The sequence below is a fragment of the Erinaceus europaeus genome, chromosome 12, assembly GCF_950295315.1.
Source record: "Erinaceus europaeus chromosome 12, mEriEur2.1, whole genome shotgun sequence".
Lineage (NCBI taxonomy): Eukaryota > Metazoa > Chordata > Mammalia > Eulipotyphla > Erinaceidae > Erinaceus > Erinaceus europaeus.
The window spans coordinates 12871961-12892166 of record NC_080173.1 but is presented as its reverse complement, the minus strand read 5'-3'; the positions used below and the strand labels follow the sequence as shown (position 1 = coordinate 12892166).

At 51.1% G+C, this 20206-nt stretch overlaps 1 protein-coding gene across 8 annotated transcripts; it reads left to right on the top strand.

The window, feature by feature from the left end:
- Positions 1–556: 556 nt before the first annotated feature.
- EXOC7 (exocyst complex component 7) lies at positions 557–19645 on the top strand. Of its 8 annotated transcripts, XM_016194125.2 has the most exons (21): positions 557–706; positions 884–949; positions 1361–1545; positions 1743–1848; positions 3883–4105; positions 7262–7429; positions 10284–10376; positions 11271–11339; positions 12269–12414; positions 12620–12772; positions 12935–13033; positions 13387–13449; positions 13721–13787; positions 14483–14521; positions 15209–15274; positions 16609–16729; positions 16951–17046; positions 18567–18630; positions 18814–18855; positions 18950–19083; positions 19471–19645. In XM_016194125.2, exons 1-21 carry the CDS (start codon positions 647–649, stop codon positions 19571–19573), a joined length of 2163 nt encoding a protein of 720 aa, XP_016049611.1. In that variant the 5' UTR covers positions 557–646; the 3' UTR covers positions 19574–19645. The 8 variants fall into 8 exon arrangements, with proteins under 8 accessions (XP_016049611.1, XP_060058769.1, XP_007536800.1 ...); XM_060202786.1 differs by lacking the exon at positions 10284–10376; XM_007536738.3 differs by lacking the exon at positions 11271–11339.
- The last annotated feature ends 561 nt before the right edge of the window (positions 19646–20206 follow it).

Sequence of the window (20206 nt, the reverse complement as noted above, 5' to 3'; positions counted from 1 at the left end):
TTACCCCCACAAGTCAGGACTAAGGATATGGGTGCCCCTGGAGCTCTTGGTGCCCACCCTGTTCTCATCCTTCCAGTCAGAGCTCTTGTGCAGTGTAGGCTGGAAGGGGGAAAGCGCTGCACACGCCCCTCGCTCCTGAGGTGGGCACACATCCAGAGCCACTGTCTGCCGAGCTCTGCCTGCCTCTGTGGGGAAAACAGCACTGGTGCCTTCAGTGTTGAAATGGGATCTGAGGAAATGAATCGCTGTTACACACACACACACACACACACACACACACACACACACACACACACACATCCAGCGGCTTTTATCCGAAAGTATCACTCTCCCAAGAAGCCAGCAGATGAACTCTAACTGCCCTGCCCATCAGGGAAAGTAATACCACTGGAGAAGCTTCTCTGGACACGTAATGACAGCAGCACAGGGTGAACTCTAGCCATACTTCCGGACACACCCAAGATGGCGGTTTTCCCTAGCCAATTATCGACGTACGCCAGGCTCACTTCCGCCTGATCGTCCAATCGGAATGCAGACGCACACTCCGGGGCGGGGCCCAGGGCGGGAATGGGTGTGACAGGGACGGAAGCCGAGAGGGCCTGCTAAGTGTAGGCGCTGGACAGTTGTGAACCACAGGGTCGTAGCGATGATCCCGCCGCAGGAGGCGTCCGTCCGGCGGCGGGAGATCGAAGACAAACTAAAACAGGTGGGTCTGGTGCTGAGAGAAAGAGGAGAGAGAAAGAGGGGCTGAGATCCCAGGAGGAACTTCCCAGGAGGAGGATGGAGTGGGAGGGGGCGATGCTGATGGAGGTGAGGCTGTGGGTCTGGGGCGCGGTGGTCTCCACCAGCTTCTGCTGATGTCCTCTCGTCTGCTAACCCTCAGGAAGAGGAGACGCTGTCCTTCATCCGAGACAGCCTGGAGAAGAGCGACCAGCTCACCAAAAACATGGTGAGTTGTCCCTCTGTTGGGGGAGGCGGGGCAGACAAGCCTCCAGGCCCCGGAGGAGACTCTGCGCACCGGCTGCTCAGGCGCTTGGGGCCTGGGGCTTCTGGCCCGAGGGGCGGAGATGGCAGATGTGTGGGCTCACTAAGCAACAGTGTGACAAGTTTCCTCGCCCGCTGGCTTCCTTTGTATTTGGCCTTCCTATGTATCAAACTTGATCCAGCTTGTTTGGGTCACCTCCTTATGCTGGGAGCAGTGATAAAGATGAACGCTCTGTTCCTTCCTCCCCATGGAACTTGCGGTCTAGAAAATCGACGAAAATCAGCAAAAAGAAAAAAAAAAATCCTAGTGAGTTGGTAGAAGCAGCACTGAGACAACCCTGAGACCTGAGAGCCAGGAGCTCCCTCACTTCCACAGGTGTCCATCCTGTCATCCTTTGAAAGCCGCCTTATGAAGCTGGAGAATTCCATCATCCCGGTACACAAGCAGACAGAGAACCTGCAGCGGCTCCAGGAGAATGTTGAAAAGACTCTCTCCTGCCTGGACCACGTCATCAGTTACTACCATGTGGCCGCCGACACCGAGAAGATCATCAGGGAAGGGTGAGCTTGGTCCACAGTGCTCCTAACATCTGCACCCGTGGCACGGGGCATTGGAGAGGGGAGAAAATATTTGAATCCAGAGTTCCTTATGTTAATTCTTTTATTATTCCCCCCCCCCTCCATATAGCTTTCCCTTGGTTTATCCTCTTCATCTTTCGTCCTCCATCCCAGGAAGATAAAACTCTTTCCCTTTCCAGCCCCACAGGTAGGCTGGAAGAGTACCTAGGAAGCATGGCCAAAATTCAGAAGGCTGTGGAGTACTTCCAGGACAATAACCCAGACAGCCCAGAGCTCAACAAAGTGGTGAGAGGCCAGTGGAGAATGTGGGGTCTTTGGGGACGTCAGGCCTTGCCTTAGTCTCATGAGGGACTCTGGACCAGCTTAAAAGGAATATGATAAGCAGAAGTATATAATACACATACCGTAGACATTGAGATATTTGCTTTAAGCATTATAGTTATGTTTACTACACTTTTACAATTTAACTAAATTATAAGTTCATGACACTTGTATGTAGCAGTAAGTCAGCGATTTATGTAATGTGTAAATACATGGGAGCTAGTGCATTGACATGTTGTATTTGGTGGGTGTATCACAGTCTGTTTCTCCATTCATCATTTAACAGACTTTTTTTTCACTATTATGAATAATGTTTTTATATATGCTTTGGGTAGAAATAATGGTTTTGGGGGAGTCCGGGGGTAGCGCAGTGGGTTAAGCGCATGTGGCACAAAGCGCAAGGACCGGCATAAGGATCCTGGTTCGAGCCCCCAGCTCCCCACCTGCAGGGGAGTCACTTCACAGGTGGTGAAGCAGGTCTGCAGGTGTCTGTCTTTCTCTCCCCCTCTCTGTCTTCCCCTCCCTCTCTCCATTTCTCTCTGTCCTATCCAGCAACGACAACGACAACAATAATGACTACAACAATGAAAAAACAACAAGGGCAACAAAAAGGAATAAATAAATAAATATTTATTTAAAAAATAAATATGGTTTTGGTTTGCTAAATGTGTTCTAGATATCTGACCATTTCAGGCATAAGATTTACAAATATTTTCTCTTGTTCTGTGGGTTGTCTTACTTTTTTTTGACAAAATCATTTGCAACACAAAAGTTGTCAATTTTTTTTTAATTTTAGTACAAGTAAGAAAGGTCAGAACTAGCCTGTACTGTGCCAGGGATCAAACCCAGGGTCTCAGGCTTGTGACATATGTGCTCTACAGAGTCACCTTCCCAGTCACCTCCAATTTATCTTCTTCTTATTATTATTCTTTATAGATTTTTTTTCTTTATTTCCTTTTGTTGTCCTTATTGTTTTATTGTTGTGGTTATTATTGATGTTGTTGTTGTTAGATAGGACAGAGAGAAATGGAGAGAGGAGGGGAAGACAGAGAGGGGGGAGAGAAAGACAGATACCTGCAGACCTGCTTCACCACCTGTGAAGTGACTCCCCTGCAGGTGGGGAGCCCAGGGCTTGAACCAGGTTCCTTATGTCGGTCCTTGCGCTTAGCACCACCTGCGCTTAACCAGCTGTACTACCGCCCAACTCCCATCTTATTATTTTTTTTTAATATTTTACTTATTTTATTTTTGAGAGAGATGCAGAGAGAGAAAAAGAGATAGAGAAACACCAGAGCACTGCTCAGCTCTGGCTTATGGTGGTGTGGGGGATTGAACCTGGGACTTTGGAGCCTCAGGCATGAGAGTCTTTTTGCATAACCATTATGCTGTCTTGCCCACCCTTTATCTTATTTTTTTATGAGCAGTTTTCAAAAACAATATAAATTCATAGTAAAGTGGAAAAAATAGCTGATATTTGTAAAACCTTAAGTTTTTAGATAGAGACAGAGAAAGAGAGTGAAAGAGATCACAGCTTCCTTCAATGAAGTAGGGGCTGCACTTGAACCTGGGTCAAGGCAAAGCATCACACTATCCAAGGGAGCTATTCTGCTTGCCTGCAACCATAACTCTTACAAAGTCTTAGGCTTCACCTGTGAGCATGCGTTTTGAGGTAGTCAACGAAGGCTACCCAACATTTTTTTTTAAAGAATTTATTTTTTTATTCATGAGAAAGATAGGAGGAGAGAGAGAAAGAACCAGACATCACTCTGGTACATATGCTGCCAGGGATTGAACTCAGGACCTCATTCTGGAGAGCCTAATGCTTTATCTACTGCGCCACCTCCCGGATCACAACTTTTTTTTTTTTTTTTTTTAGCTACAGAAAGTGATGGTAGAGGAGAGTAGAGGCCCAGAGTCAGGAAGGCAGAGGTAGGGGTGGACAAAGGCAGTCATAAAGCTGACCCCACACAGACCCTCTTCCTTCCATTGTCACCGTAGAAGCTGCTGTTTGAAAGGGGGAAGGAGTCCCTGGAATCAGAGTTTCGCAGCCTGATGACCCGGCACAGTAAGGTCGTCTCCCCTATACTCATCCTGGATCTGATCAGCAGTGAAGAGGAGCTGGAGGTTCAGGAGGAGGCGCCCCTAGAGCACCTGCCCGAGAGTGTGCTCCAGGACGTGATCCGGATCTCCCGCTGGCTGGTGGAATATGGCCGAAACCAAGGTGAGTGGCTTGGGTGGCCTTGGCCCCTGTGGCAGGGCCATGAGTATGGGATTTTTAAATTATTTTTTAAAATAGAGACAGAGGTAGAAAGAGAGAGTGAAAGAAAACACAGCAGCAAAGCTTCCTGCAGTGCTGTGGCGGTCTAACTCAAACGGCTAAGCAATACACTATCCAAGTGAGAGTATGGGATATTTTCCCTTTTATTTCTTAGGTTCACCTCTTTGTTTTTGTTGTTGTTGTTTTGTCTCTTTTTTTTTCCCTTTAATAATAAGAATTTTAATTAATTTTTTTAATTGTCTTTATTTATTGGATAGAGATAGCCAGAAATTGAGGGGGGGGTGGGGTGATAGAGAGGGAGAGAGACAGATACCTGCAGCACTGCTACACCACTCACAAAGCTTTTCCCCTGCAGGTGGGGACTGGGGGCTCGAACCCAGGTCCTTGCACATTGTAACATGTGCACTCAACCAGATATGCCACCATCCAGCCTATAATATGATATTTAATAAGAGACAGTATGAGTAGTCTGCAGCCTATACATCAAGTCGTTACTCTAACCAAACCCAGGATTTTCTTTTATATCTCATTGCTCTCTCCCTTCCTTCCTCCCTCCCTCCCTTCCTTCCTTCCTTCCTTCCTTCCTTCCTTCCTTCCTTTCTATTTCTGTATTTGCTTGGAAAGAGAGATATTGAGAGGGGATGGACAGTAGAGACGGGGAGAAACAAAGGGACACCTGCAGTGCCTGTTTCACTTTTCATGTAGCTCCCCCTCTGCAAGTGACAAGAAGGAGCTCAAACCTGGGTCCTTGCACGTGGTGACGTGTGCTTAACCAGATGCACTACCACCTGGCCCTCAGCCAAAAGATTTCTTTTTTAATATTTATTTATTTCCTTTTGTTGCCCTTGTTTTATTGTTGTTATTATTGTTGCCATTGTTTTTGGATAGGACAGAGAGAAATGGAGAGGGGAGGGAAAAGCGGAGAGGGGGAGAGAAAGATAGACACCTGCAGACCTGCTTGACCATTTGTGAAGCGACTCCCCTGCAGGTGGGGAGCCAGGGGCTCGAACTGGGATCCTTACACTGGTCCTTGTGCTTTGCACCACATGCGCTTAACCCGCTGCACTACCGCCTGATTCCCAGCCGAAAGATTTTTAACCCTCCAAACTGGTCTTCTCTGTGTCAGTGCATTACCATTACCCCCATATTCCCTTGAGGCCTATTTGGTGACAGGAGTCAGGGCCACTGTTTATTGAGGGCATAAACACATGGCTCATGAACTGCGATGGTGGGGAGTCTGTCTAGGTATGCATGCACATGTCGTGTGTGTGTGTGTGTGTGTGTGTGTGTGTGTGTGTGTGTGTGTGTGTAAGAGACACACACACAAGGACATGATTCTACTGCTTTTAGAGCCAACTGTTATAAATTTCTAGATAGATCCACTGCATTGAAGGAAGTTTTAGTGATGTGGTCTCTTTTCTGTCTCTGGTTCTCTGTCTCTATATTAAAAAAAAAGTGCACTGGGGAGATAGCATAATGGTTATGCAAAAAACATTCATGCTTGAGGCTCTGAATTCCCAGGTTCAGTTCCCAGCACCACCATAAGCCAGAGCTGAGCAGTGTGTCTGTATCACTCTCTCTCTTAATAGAATAAAATAAAATAAAATAAATAAAAATATTTTTTTTAAAAAATGCTATAGAAGGGGGAGAGAGAAAGAGAAACCATAGCAATCATTTTACTGTTCATGGAGTGCCTCTAGTGCCATCCATGGTGATCCCATGTTCTGTGGCTCAAACCCCAGACCTTGTTAAGGCCTACTACGTGAACTATCTTCTGTGATCTCAGTGGGAGATTTTCAAGAGTTCACTCAAGATAAGAGAGACGCCATTGGGCAACCTCCAGGCTGCTAGTTACCTTCAGCCTGAGCTCCTGTCTTTCTTTTCTTTCTTTCCTTCTTCCTTCCTTCCTTCCTTCCTCTCTTTCTTTCTTTCTTTCTTTCTCTCTCTCTTTCTTTCTTTCTTTCTGAGAAGCCAGGAACGAATCCAAGGCCTCACACAGCCACAATACTAGTAAGTAGGCTCCCTGGCCCAGCCTTTTTATTCTTTATTTTTCTAAAGTAAGAGAAAAGGAGCTAGAGAGAGAGGAGATGCCACTGTGCTGTTCCACCATCCGTGGAGTTCTCCTACTGCTGTCTGTGGTGCCTCCCTTGTTGTGCCAGGGCTCAAGCCCAGGGCTTCCTGCACAGTAAGGTATGCACTCTACCAGGTGACTTGTCTCACAGCCCACTTTTGGCCCATTTTTGACATCAGAGTTCTTTGAGACACATTTGTTGTAAACGGTTGTTGTAAATCGTCAGTAGAGACTAAATATCTGATGTGTCTTCATTCACTGACATTGGTTGTTTCCTTTCTTCTCATAAATTTCCCACCCTTTGACATCCAATGTGCCATTATCACATTGAATTTGAATTGCACTTTTTTTTTTATTAAAACTAAATCTCACCATTGAAGACTTCCAACTAATTATCATTATAATTGGGATATTTTCTCTCTTAAGAGTTTGCCTGGTGACCAAGCAGGTGGTGCAGTGGATAAAGTGTTGGAGACTCAAGCTTGAGGTCCCAAGTTCAATCCCAAGCATTGTATGTGCCAGGATAATACCCTGGTCATGGGGCAGGCATGCTTGCAATCTCTCTCTCTCTCTCTCTCTCTCTCACTAATAAATAAATAAACATGTTTTAGTCATTTAATAGTGATTTACAAATAGGGGTACATTTCCATACCATTCCCACCACCAGAGTTCCTCTAGCAGAGACTACAATAGTTCTCCCAAATTCACAGATATGGGTGACTGTCTTTATCTCTATCTGTTTTTGCCCATTATTTTTCTGCAGTGCTGCCTTCATTTCCTTTCTAAGTCACACCTACCCCTATTATTACTTCTGAGTGTCCTAATAAATCAGTCCTTAATAAGGACTTTGCCAGTCTTGGGCTGAGACCATGTGGCTTTCTGTGAGCAAAAGTGAGGAAGCGGGTGGCAAGGCAATATGATGGTCCCCACTATTGTCCTAAGAATGTATCTTGAGGGGGAAGAAAGGCTCACTGGCATGACAGAGGTTGGCACCCTGACTGTCATCCCTGTCACTTGTCTCTCCTTAGATTTCATGAACGTCTACTACCAGATTCGCTCCAGCCAGTTGGACCGCTCCATCAAAGGTCTGAGGGAGCACTTTCGGAAGAGCAGTTCCTCCTCCGGAGTTCCCTATTCCCCTGCTATCCCCAACAAGAGGAAAGACACACCCACCAAGAAGCCTGTCAAGCGGCCAGGTGAGCCCCCACCGTGGCCTGTCTGTGCCAGCTGGAAGTCCGGGTGGGACTTGGATTGCTCTGAACATTGGAGGCCAGCAGCGCTACCCCCTCCCCTACTGCTCCCTCCCAAGTTTGCCCTCCCAGTCACTCCCACTGGGTACTCAGGTCACAATGCAGTGTTGGCCTCTACAGCAAGGCCCCCCTCCCTTCCTTCTCCAGCAGAGTCTGGGAGTTACATACATGTCTTTGGGGATATAGAGGTGGAAAGGCGGGGTGCCAGGGCAGACACAGTCGCTGGACCCCATCCCTGTCCTCTGCTGTCCCATCAGGAGACCAGGCCTAGTGTTGCCCCTAGTATCCGTCTAGGATACTAGGGAGGCTTGAAGTAACACAAAGCTTACAAGTGGATATGGGAGAGTTGATGCTTTCACTATCCCTACAGAAAGGATGAAAACTCCCGAATCAGGAGTCAGGCGGCAGCGCAGTGGATTAAGCGCAGGTGGCGCAAAGTGCAAGGACCGGCATAAGGATCCTGATTCAAGCCCCTGGCTCCCCACCTGCAGGGGAGTCACTTCACAAGCGGTGAAGCAGGTCTGCAGGTTTCTAGCTTTCTCTCCTCCTCTCTGTCTTCCCCTCCTCTCTCCATTTCTCTCTGTCCTATCCAACAAAATGACATCAATGACTACAATAATAAAACAACAAGGGCAACAAAAAGGAAAATAAATAAATAAAATTTTAAAAGTATTTTTTTTAAAAATCAGAAAATGAGACACCTGCAGCACTGCTTCACTGCTTAGGAAGCATTAGCCCTGTAGGTGAGAGCCGGGGGCTTGAACTCTGGTCCTTGCACAATGTAATATGAGTGCTCAACCAGGTGCACCACCACCTGATGTTGATAAGAGAGGGGGCTAAGGGGGGTGGGTGTCCCAGGTGAATGACCCCATCTGCTCTCTCCACCATCATGTCCTCTCTAGCCTCAGCTCTGAGTAGACAGTGTCCCAATGTATCAGTTATGTCATGACAAGTCATGATTTCTATGGCTGCAAAGAGATGTTGCCCTTGGCCCCAGAGATAAATTGAGGGGGTGGGAAGGGGGCGTAAGGAGGGGCTGGGGATAACAGATAGCACCAGAGAGAGAGAGAGATCCAGTGAAGCTGCATGGGGGAGCTCTTCCTGCCTTAGCCAGTCCTGTTCGCCTGCTGCCCCAAGCCTAGCCTGGGAAGCTGCTGCCTGCTTTTTTGCAGGCCCTATGTGGAGCTGATGGCTTTTTTTTTTTTTTTTTTTTCTGGTTTCCCCGCCCTTAGAGGGCACCTACTCTTCCTCAGACTTTGTTTGGGTTTGTAGAAAGAACAAGGCCATCCTGAAGAGCACAGTGAGCAAGGCATCAGGGCAGCTGGGTGGCCAGACAGGGAGTGTTCTGTTTTCTCCTCTCCAGGCAGGATGTCCCATGCCAGTGACTACTCACTGAGTGGGAGCTGCCAGCTTGTGGGCCAGACTGTTCTGTGTGTTGAGCAGGGCATTTCCCTGAGGGCCTCGAGGCCTGTGCTCTTCCCCTGTCTCTTCTCTGGAAGGCCCACTGGAGGCTTGGGACCCCGTTTGTCAGCCCCCAGGATGACCACTACCTATTCAGGCCTTCCTGGGAAAAGGATTTGACCTCAGACTTACGGTGGACCTAGCCCATCTTCAGCTTATAGACTCAAGAGGAAAACTCTGACCACAGAGTTGCCCATGATATCTGTGGGGTTTCAAGAGTTGTTAGGCCCAGGTGGACTCAGGACTGACTTCAGTAAGTAGGAAACAGGCCCTGGGGCTCTGGGCTCTGACTCCAAGGAGCAGACTGTCCTCAGAAGGAAATACCAGCTTCCTGGTAATTGGGCTCCTAATGGTTCTGGCGGCTGATGTGCCACCATCTCCATTCTGTAGCCCTGCCAACATGCTGGCCAGGCTCCTGCAGGCCTGGTGGCCTCTCTGCTCCTGACTGATTGGGGGGCAGGAATGATTCACTCATTAGTGGGTCATTCAGCAAATGGGAAGATCACAGGAAGTCAAATGCCGAGCTGATCTGAACTTGGTAATTAGCCGCTGATTATAGGGAGATCAGAAAGGAACAAGCTATTCCAGACCCTGCTCCCCTGCCCCCCTGGCCTTTAGAGGAGCTTTCAGAACTCAAGCAGCTTCGTTGTATTTGTGGATGCTACGGGGGTGGGGTGGGGTGGGTGGAGGGCAGGAGATGGGGGTCTCTGGGGAAGAGAAGCCAGTTAATCTTACGGTGGTTCCCCTCAGCATCCCGTGCCCATACTCCAGGCAGTTGTCCTGGTGTGTGTTAAATGCCCCACATCTGCCCCAAGATGCCTCAACCCCATGTAAGTGGTTGGCCCAGGAACTGAGGGCACCATGGTTCTGTTTTCATTGTTTCTACATGTGATACTAACTGTTGTTTTTTTCCCCCATGCCAAGAGCATGTGACCCTTTCTGCCGCCCTCCCTCTGTTCTTTGGGGGACCTGTTTACCCCTTCTTGGCTTCAGAGTTTTTCCCCAAGGGCTTTGGTGGCTCGGTTAACCCTCCTGGTGTGGGACTAGGGTGCCTCCCGTCTCGGGCATTGCTCCCCCAGCATACTCAGTTCCATGTCACCCTCCCCTGTTTTCTGCCTCCCATTGACTTTCATTTGGCTACACCCTGACACTGAGCATGTTGGAGAACACTGCCTGGCACTCAGGGTCAGGTTGTGGCTATTGCTTTCACAGTGCCCTCAGATTCTGCCAACCAAGTTGGGGCAGAGGTGGGTCTGGGGGCAGGTGGAGGGCTGCTGCTGTTTTCTCTCACTCGTTTCCTAGGTCTTCTTATCTCCTCTCTGTGTGGCTCTGGTGACAGGGACGATCCGTAAAGCTCAGAACCTTCTGAAACAGTATTCCCAGCATGGTCTAGATGGGAAAAAGGGGGGCTCTAACCTCATTCCTCTGGAAGGTAATCACCCTGTGTTCCTCTCCTGTCCCCTGTTCCTCCTCCACTGTGTGTCCAGTCCCGTGGCAGGGCAGAGCCTCCACCCCACCCCCCACCCGACCCCCAAGGGCCTTGAGAGAGAGGGAAGAAGGGTGGGAACTGCAAGTCCCTGGTGCCATCCACTCCCAAAGGTATCGGGGCCCACAGCCTGGTCCTGTTTGGCTGACGGCAGCTCTGCCCTCCCTGAGGCTCCCTACCCTCTCCCTCCCTGTCTCTGTCCTTGTCTTCTGTTTGAACGCAGAGAAAGCCCTCTGTTGTGGGCAGCCCTTTCACGCCTAGACCAGCAGTGGGAAGACCAAGGTGGTCTGGGCCTCCCGACCACCCCCAGCCACCCAGCTTTAGAGTAGTATGCAGGCGTGCCCCTCCCTTGAGTCGGAGGGTTATCCTGCCCTGGTGGACTTGACCCTCCTTCCATGCCCAGGCTCACCCTGAGGATGAAAGAAGACTGTTCCTATTCACTCAGCAGTGCCATTTCTCTAATGGGGTCTGTCCCCAAATGTGGCCAAGTTACACAAGACACACACACACACACACACACACACACACACACACACCACTAGCTGCTAGAAATGCTCCAGAACCCTCCATGAGCTCCCGCCTCCACCTCAGCTTTCTCGTAGCTTGTAAGGCTTTGACATCTAGAGCACTGCTGCACGTCAGGTCAGGCTTGAAACGGCTTTGCCCAAGGTGGCCCCAGGCAGAGGAGGGCTCAGATGCCCTCTCCAATGCCCCTTCCCTCGAACCCCATCTTCCAGCCCCCTCCTGATGAGTGAGGGTTTCTTCCCCGTCCCCTGAGGGGCAACCCACCCGGCCCCTGGATAAACCCTGCTTGTGTTTGTGCGGCCGTCGTCTCGCTAGGTCACGAGCATGATTTCCGAGTTAAGCATCTGTCCGAGGCCCTGAACGACAAGCACGGGCTGCTGGCTGGTGAGTACCACAGCCCGGCCCGAGGGCAGCCACTTTGCTCCCTGGAGGGCCCATTCCAACCTGGCCCAGCCGGCCACTCTCCTCCCAGGATGGGCCAGACCTACTCGCTCCTCTCTTTCTCTGGTCTCTCTGTTTTGGACACTAGGTCTCTGCCTTTCTCCAGATGGGAACACACACCCGGCTTGCAGGGCCTTTCCCAGGGAGCAGCTGCTGCCACTCTGCTCAGAAGACAGGCAGAGAGGGAAGGCAGCTCCCTGGAGGGCCATCTCCAGCCTCAGCTCAGAGCTCTGATGCCTCGGAGCCCAGCCTTTGGCACGTGGGACCAGGTTGCCTGTGGGCACCCCTGTCCCAGCCTCTAACAGGGACATCTGAGGCTTCTGACCATCACGGAGCCTCCCTCTGTAGGATTGTCCCTGCCTCCTCTCAAGTCTGACCCAGTGCCAACTAACTTCATAGCTGTAGCTTCTTATCTGGCCCAGAAGGCATGCATAGACTGCTTTCAGAGGCCTGGCATTCAGGTGGAGGACCACAGTGCTCGCCTCCTAGAGGTGGGCAGCACAGTCCAGAATCTTCAGTCCTGGGCTCAGATGTATCTTATCCAGGAACTGGATTCAGGATCCCTCCTCCTTATCTTTTTATCCTTCTCCCCACCATCTCTAGTACCTGATGTTCTGAGACATAAATTCTCTTCATGGCAGGACTAAAATTGAAGCCTAGATGAAAGCTGAACTCAGCCCAGTTTTTTCCCCGGCCCCAGTCGGGCCTGCCAGAGTCCTCCCAGCGTCCTGCCTCATCAGTCTTCCTCCTCCCCGTCTGCTGGCAGTCTGGGAGGCAGGCCAGGAGCTGGGGAGACCCATGCCCCCCCAGCAGGGAAAGTAGCTGCCCCCAGACCAGCAGTTCAGGGACACCTCTCTCTCTCCCCCCCCCAGGGAGAGATGACATGTTGGACGTGGAGACAGACGCCTACATCCACTGCATCAGTGCCTTCGTCAAGTTGGCTCAGAGCGAGTACCAGCTGCTGATGGATGTTATCCCTGAGCACCACCAGAAAAAGACTTTTGACTCCCTGATACAGGTCCTGCCCCATCCCTCCCACCCCTGGCCCCTAACCAGGTGCCCCAGTAAGAGGGGTCTCCACAGAAGCTGAAGTCGAGAGCAAGCCTGTTTTTCTTGTCTGTCCACTTAGCTTCTGGGGACCTGTCCTGGATGGTATCCACTCCCTGCCACTAGTGCTAGCTCCCCCCTCCCCCTTCCCCTGAGCTGTCTGCTCACCCCCCCAGGATGCTTTGGACGGGCTGATGCTTGAGGGAGAGAACATCGTGTCGGCTGCCCGCAAAGCCATCATCCGGCACGACTTCTCTGCGGTGCTCACTGTGTTCCCCATCCTGCGCCACCTCAAGCAGACCAAGCCTGAGTTTGACCAGGTGCTCCAGGTATGCGGGTGAGGAAGCCCAGAGAAACCCTGGGAAGAGCAGCCCCAGCACCTGGCAGGCCCTCCTGCAAGAGGGCCCTGTTCCCCTTGGTTCAGAGGAGGAAGGGGAGCAGCCTCTGCAGGGCCCCACTCTGGCCAGCACTGCAGCCCGCTGCTTTCTCAGGGCACGGCCGCCAGCACCAAGAACAAGCTGCCCAGCCTCATCACCTCCATGGAGACGGTCGGAGCCAAAGCGCTGGAGGACTTCGCCGACAACATCAAGGTGCTCTTCCAACCTCGGCTGTTCCTGTGGGCGGTCGGTGGCGGGGGAGTGTTCCCAGGGAGCTGTGGGTAGGGCCACCAGATCTGGCCAGAAATGCTTCAGAGACCAGTAGGGAAGTCTCTGGTCTGCACCCGCTTGACACCCTTCCCTGGGGCGCTCCAAGGTCCCCAGGATTGAAGTTGCTACCATACTTTTTCTGTTGTGTCTTATTCAACTTTTGAGGGGGAAGGAAGCGGAGGGGTGCCTTGAGCCTTGCTGCCAGGATGTGGCACCACAAGCAGGTCAGCCTGGCTGTGGGGTTGTGTGTGGCTCTAAGGTAGGTGTTTTAGGAAACCCGGCTCTCTGTCTCACAGAATGACCCGGACAAGGAATACAACATGCCCAAGGATGGCACTGTGCATGAGCTCACAAGCAACGTAGGTGCTTCCTGAGGTCATGGGATGGGAGTGGAGGTCTAAGGGGGTGGGGGTTTGCCTCAGAGCCACCCATGTCTTCCTGAGTGGTACACAGGTGACAGGGTATAAAACATTTAGCACCTGCAGTAGACCAGACCCACACTGGGAACATGAAACCCACAGCCACCCTATTCACTGGGCATCTTGGAATGGTCAGAAGGGTGTCTATGGGAGGTGGTCCATCACTGGGGTCTTGCCCTCACCTTCTTCCTGGCCGTTTTCTACCCACCAGGCTATTCTCTTCCTGCAGCAGCTCCTGGATTTCCAGGAGACAGCAGGCGCCATGCTGGCCTCCCAAGGTACTTGACACCTCCCTCTGAGCCCACTGCCTGGTGCCCACTCCTCCCTCTCGCCTCAGCATGTGGGTACCGGTCACCTGAGCCCACAGGGGAGGTTTCATCCTGCCCAGTAGGTGGGGGGGGGGGGTTGGCCTGGCACTCCCTCTGGGCTGGTTGGCCCACCTGGAACTGGGCAGCAGGAGAGTGGTATCCATGGCCTCTTGTAACCAACCTTCCTCACTATGGGGCACCATCTAGTTCTGGGGAGCCAGGCTGTCTGGTTTGATGGTACCCTCACCACCCCACCTCTCCTGCATGTCTTTGCCTTAGGTTATGTTTTCTGTCCTCCTGATCAGTTTCACACAGCTGGCCTTTTGTGGACTGGCATCCCAGGGCCAGACTGGTGTCAGTGCCCCAGGACCAGAGCCCAAGAGGCTGGCATCAAGGAAGAGCACAGTTCCGAGCATGGAGACGGGGTTCTTAAGGCCCTGGCCCACCAGTCTCCTTCCACCTAGGAGCAAGGAGCCAGGGAGCAGCCTCTAGTATTCAGGGGTTAGCCTGGGAGTGTCCTGCTGTCTGTCCTGAGCGTTGTGGGGAGTGGTCTGCTTGACTGGGATGACACGCCATGTCTAACCTGTTTTTGCCCTTTTTGCATCTTTCTCCCTTCTTTTTCTCTCCCTCCTTCCACTCTCTGCGCACTGCCTTTCACTCCGTAGTTCTTGGGGACACATACAATATTCCTTTAGACCCCCGAGGTAAGCAGCAGGGCTCTGCAGCCCCATCCCATCCTTCCGAAGCCCCACTGGGTGACGTTCCCTGGGGATGGGTCCCCTTGAGAGATCCAGCACCTGTTGGAGTGGGAAGTGGGGGTTGTCTTTCTGGGTGCTCCCAATTCTCACAGCTCCCTTCACAGCCATTTTCTGTCTCTGAGCTTATCCAGGCAGCCTCCTTCTATATCCAGATGTGAGAACAGCTTTCAGGCTAGCCCTGACTTCCCCCCACCCACAACTGTCTGCTCTGCGTAGGCCTTAGGTTCCTCTTCAGTAGAGGGGTGGGAAGTGGGGTAGAAAGGGGACATGGAAACCATCCTAACCGTTAGCTGTTGACAGGGCAGTGAGCCTTGTAGATCCCACCCAGCATGGGTCTGCGGGTGAGGGTGTCGGTGCCCATCGCTCTCCCATGAGCCTTTATGCTGATCATGGCTCAGCTCAGAAGCCCCACTGCCGCCTCCCCCCACCCCCCCACTACCATGTGGGACTTACTCTGGGTTCCAGATGGAGTCAAAGGGAGTGTTCCCACAACATGGCGACCCTGTTACTCACTAGACCTCCAGCACTGCCCCCACAGGAGTCCAGCCTGTCTGCTCCCTGGGCTGGGAGGAGGCTAGAGAGAGTTTTGGCTGCTGTCACAGATGCTGCAATAAATGGTTTCTCCTCTCATAGAGACCAGCTCTTCAGCCACCAGCTATAGCTCCGAGTTCAGCAAGCGCCTCCTAAGCACCTATATCTGTGAGTGTTCTCCCTCCGGCAGCCCCAGCATCTACCTGCACTGCAGTTTCTTGCGTGCGTGAGGGGGAAAGTGCTAGGGATCAAACCCAGGGCCTTGTACATTCAGAGCCTGGCCCCACCTCCCTTTTTGTGTTCTGCTGATGCCCCGATCTAGCACCTGAGACCGTCTGCTGTTTTGTTTCGTTTTGTTTTTGCCTCCAGGGTTATTGCTGGGGGCTGGTGCCCGCACTACGAATCCACTGCTCCTGGCGGCCATTTTTCCCATTATTGTTGTTACTATTGTTGCTGTTGCTGCTGCTGTTGTTATTGGGCAGGACAGAGAGAAATTGAGAGAGGAGAGGAAGATTGGGGAGCCAGGGGCTCGAACCAGAATCCTTACACCGCCGGTCCTTGCACTTCACAATATGTGTGCTTAACCTGGTGCATTACCACCCAGTGTACTTACTTACTTATTTATTTATTTATTTATTTTATTGGAGGGGTTAATGGTTTATAGTGCAGTTGTTGACATATGGGTACAATTTCTCATCTCCCTGTGAAAGTTCTCTGCAAAACACTTTCACCCCCAATCTAGGTCTTTAACATCCTGCATCAGGACCCCCAAGGTTCTCTTCAATCCCTCCTTCCCCAGAATCCTTCGCTTTGATGCACTGCACCATGCCTGGTCCAGGTTTCAATTTGTGTTCTCCCTCCTTGTCCCTACTTGTTAAGTCCCACCTATAAGTGAGCTCATGTGGCATTTGTCCTGCTTGGCTTATCTCACTTAACATTATGTCTTCATCCAAGATGAGGCAAAGGAGATGATTTCATCTATTTTTTTTTTTTGGACATCTGGGTTGCTTCTAAGTTTTTTGGCTATTACAAATTGTGCTGCTATGAACATACATGTACACAGATCTCTTCTGGAGACCCCTGCTCATGGAATTGCAACCTTATCTCTACTTCTGGGGCCCAGGCAGGGTGGGCAAAGGGCTTGTTGGACTCTGCTTAGAGAGGGACATGAGTGAGGGAATGGAGCTTGTTTATGGGTACCAGATTCTGGCCATTTCTAGTCAGACTCCCAAGGTGGCCATGTCATTCATAAATAAATAAATATATATATATATATATATATACATATATATAGTCTTTTTTTAAAGGTTTTTATTATTGGACAGAGACAGAGAGAAATTGAGAGGGATGGGAAATGTAACACTGCTTCACCACTCCTGAAGCTTTCCCCCTGCAGGTGGGGACCAGGGACTTGAACCTGTGTCCTTGCATACTATAATGTATGCACTTAACCAGTTATGCCACCGCTTAGTCCCTGGCCGTGTCCTTTCTTCCCTCTGCAGGTAAAGTCCTGGGCAACCTGCAGTTGAACTTGCTGAGCAAGTCCAAGGTGTATGAAGACCCGGCTCTGAGCGCCATCTTCCTGCACAACAACTACAACTACATTCTCAAGGCCCTAGAGAAGTAGGTGGCCAAAGGGCTGGTGGGTGGCGGGTCCCCAGTGCTGGCACCTGCCCTCTGGGACTGGCTATGCCCTCTGCATATCCAGAGCGGTGGGCAATACTTTGTTCTTTGTGATGCCAGGACCAAAGTGTGAGGCAGGCTGCAGAGGCCTTTGAACCTTAGAAGTCAACCTCACTTGTTCACTTCTTTTATCCACCTCTGCTGCCCCCTCCCCTGCCCAGGTCTGAGCTGATCCAGTTGGTGGCAGTGACCCAGAAGACTGCCGAGCGCTCCTACCGGGAGCATATTGAGCAGCAGATCCAGACCTACCAACGCAGGTAAGAACGCCCCACACACACAACGCCCCCCCCCACACACACACACACACACCCCTGACTCTTCCTTGGAATCTCAGGACACTAGGCCTGGTCAGAGTGGGGTCAATAAGGGAAAGCCACTGCCCTGTGGACCCCAGTCTTCTCGTGTTTTCATGGAGTGAAGTGAGCCCCTTCTCCTGCCACTACCTACTCTCAAGGGGGCTTCCAGGGGCAGCCTCTCAGAGGTCTGTCTGTCCAGGATGAAGGCTGAACTCGTCAAGCTGACTGTCAAAGTTGTGCGTAATGTGTAGCCCAAGGTTGAACTTGCACACGGCGGAGTTCATGCTGCACTTCTTTTTTTTTTTTTTTTTGCCTCCGGAGTTATTGCTGGGCTCAGTGCCTGCACTAAGAATCCACTGCTCCTGGAGGCCCTTTTTTTTTTTTTTTTTCCCATTTTGTTGCCCTTGTTGTTGTAGCCTTGTTGTTGTTATCGTTGTTGTTGACACTGATGTTGTTTGTTGCTGGACAGGACAGAGAGAAGTGGAGAGAGGGGGAGAGAAAGATAGATACTTACAGACCTGCTTCACCACCTGTGAAGCGATTCCCCTACAGGTGGGGAACCAGGGACTCGAACTGGGATCCTTACACTGGTCCTTGCGCTTTGCGCCAATGGCGCTTAACCCGCTACGCCACCGCCAACCCCCCATGCTGCACTTCTGTGTTTCTCCAGTCCTCCCCCTCTGTGTACTTCTCTCCCTTGGTGTGTTTCTCCCTCTCCCTTCCCATGTATCCGCCCTCCAAGCTACCTCTCTATCTTAATTTTCTTAATCCTAATTATCTTAATCTTGTCATCCCATGGATGTGAAATGCAGTTGATGATGCATGTCTCATTTACTGCAAGTTTTTATTTCTTGTTCTTAATCTTTAAACTTTATGGATTTCACAAGAAAGATAAGCCAGAGTATTGTTCCAGTCTGTGTCATTCCAGGGATTAAACCCAGAAGCCTCATGCATGCAAGTCCTGCACTCTGTCACTGAACTGCCCTCCCAACCATTCTTTAATTTATTTGTTTATTTATGAGAGAAAGAGTGGCAGAGAGAGAACCAGAGCATTACTCTGGCACAAGTGATGTTTGGAATCAAACTCAGGACCTGGTGCTTGAGAATGTAATACTTTAGCCACTGCGCCATCTCCCAGACCACCTTCCCAACCATTTTTGCTTTTAGTTGATACAGTGTTGAGAACCTCATGCATACGTGCTACCTCTGAACAGTCTCCCAGCCCAATTTTTAATTTTTCTATACTTTAGAGAAAGAAGGAGAGCCAGAGAAAGGGAAAGTCATCAAAGCACTGCTTTACCATCTATAGCGCCATCAGATCCTTACTCCTTCTGCCACCAGCAAATCAAGAGGTTTAAAAATAAATAAGTAGATAAGAGAATGAATGAATGAATCAATCAATCAGTCAAAGCCAGCTGACTCCAGGGGAGAAGCAGCTGCCTGAGGCTACTCCTCCCCCTGCTTCCCCTCCCACCTGGCAGCTGGCTAAAGGTCACCGACTATATCACCGAGAAGAATATACCTGTATTCCAGCCAGGAGTCAAGGTGGGCTGAGGGCCTTGGTGGGGAAGGGGTGATTAGCTTTCCTGGGCAAAAGATACGTGTCCTCCCTGGGTGAGCAAATAAAGGCAACAGGGCCGGGGGCGCCAGGTTTAGGGAAGGACTAGGGATGGATGTTTTCTCAGAGAAGAACCTTCTCCCCATCTCCTGCCCTGCCTCATCCCACAGCTCCGGGACAAGGAACGGCAGATGATCAAGGAGCGATTCAAGGTGAGCTGGATCCTGTCCCCTTCACCCTGTGCTGCTCCTGTCATAGTAATGCAGACCTACGTATTTGCTTCTGGGTCACTTCTTTCTCTGTCAGGGCTTCAATGATGGCCTTGAAGAATTGTGCAAGATCCAGAAAGCCTGGGCTATTCCAGATACAGAGCAGAGGGACAAGATTCGCCAAGCACAGAAAAACATTGTTCAGGAGACCTATGGAGCCTTTCTGCACAGGTAAGTAAGTCCTCGCTGGGTAGGTGCTGAAGTGGGTAGCGGATTCTGTGCCACAGGCTTAGAGGTGGAACCAAATAGGGATGGCATTGCAGGGGGCCAGGTAGTGGCACATCTAGTTAAGTTATGCAAGGACCCAGGGTTCAAGCCCCTGGTCCCCCCCTACAGGGAGGGCACTTCACAAACAGTGAAGCAGGTCTGCAGGTGCCTATCTTTCTCTTTCCCTCTCAGTCACCCCCTCCCCTCTTGAGTTTCTCTCTGCCCTATCTAATAAAATACAAAGGGAAAGAATGGGACAGCATTCCAGACCACCCCATCAGGGGTAGCTGAGTCTGAGGCAGAGCTGTGGAGGTCCAAGTCTTTCCCTCCCTGACTTCAGTGCCCTGTCAGGTACAGCAACGTGCCCTTCACCAAGAACACTGAAAAGTACATCAAGTACCGTGTGGAGCAGGTGGGCGACATGATTGACCGCCTCTTTGATACGTCCGCCTGAGCTTGCCGCAGGCCTGGCCTTCATCTGCCAGACCTACCATGTTCTCGGACAGATAAATCAGTGTTAACTTGCCTCTGGACTGGGTGAGTTTGACGTCCTTTAGGACAAGGCCCTTTTTCCATTGCCCCAACCAGGAGCACTAGCCCTGGGCCCTCTAGTCCTGGTCCCAAAACGCACACTCCCTGCTCCACCTCACCCCACCCTTGGATCACGGGGGCTCCATCACACTTGAGGTTTTGTGGTCACACACAGGGGCCACAGGACGGTGTCTAGTTAGGAAAGGACAGAGGTGGAGGACAAAGGGCTGGACAGTCCCGCCTCAGGCTGAGTGTCCCCCTTCAGCCTTGATTTGTAGGTAGGGCTCAGAAGTAGGCCCCAGTATAACAGAGTGGGATCCACTTGCCTTCTTGCATTTAGTGCTGAGGGCCTGAGGGTGTTCTGCCCGTCTCCCACTCCTCACCCCCGGCGCCCCCATATGACTGGAGCAGGACTGTGCTCTAAGGCTCCATGTGTTGCAGAACTATCAGAAGAGCTGCGCCACCCTCTGTGCTCTGATTCTCAGGCCCCAGTGACCGGTGCTTCCAGGCCCCAAACTGAGCATCAGAAGTTGCAGAAGGACAGTTAGACTGCACA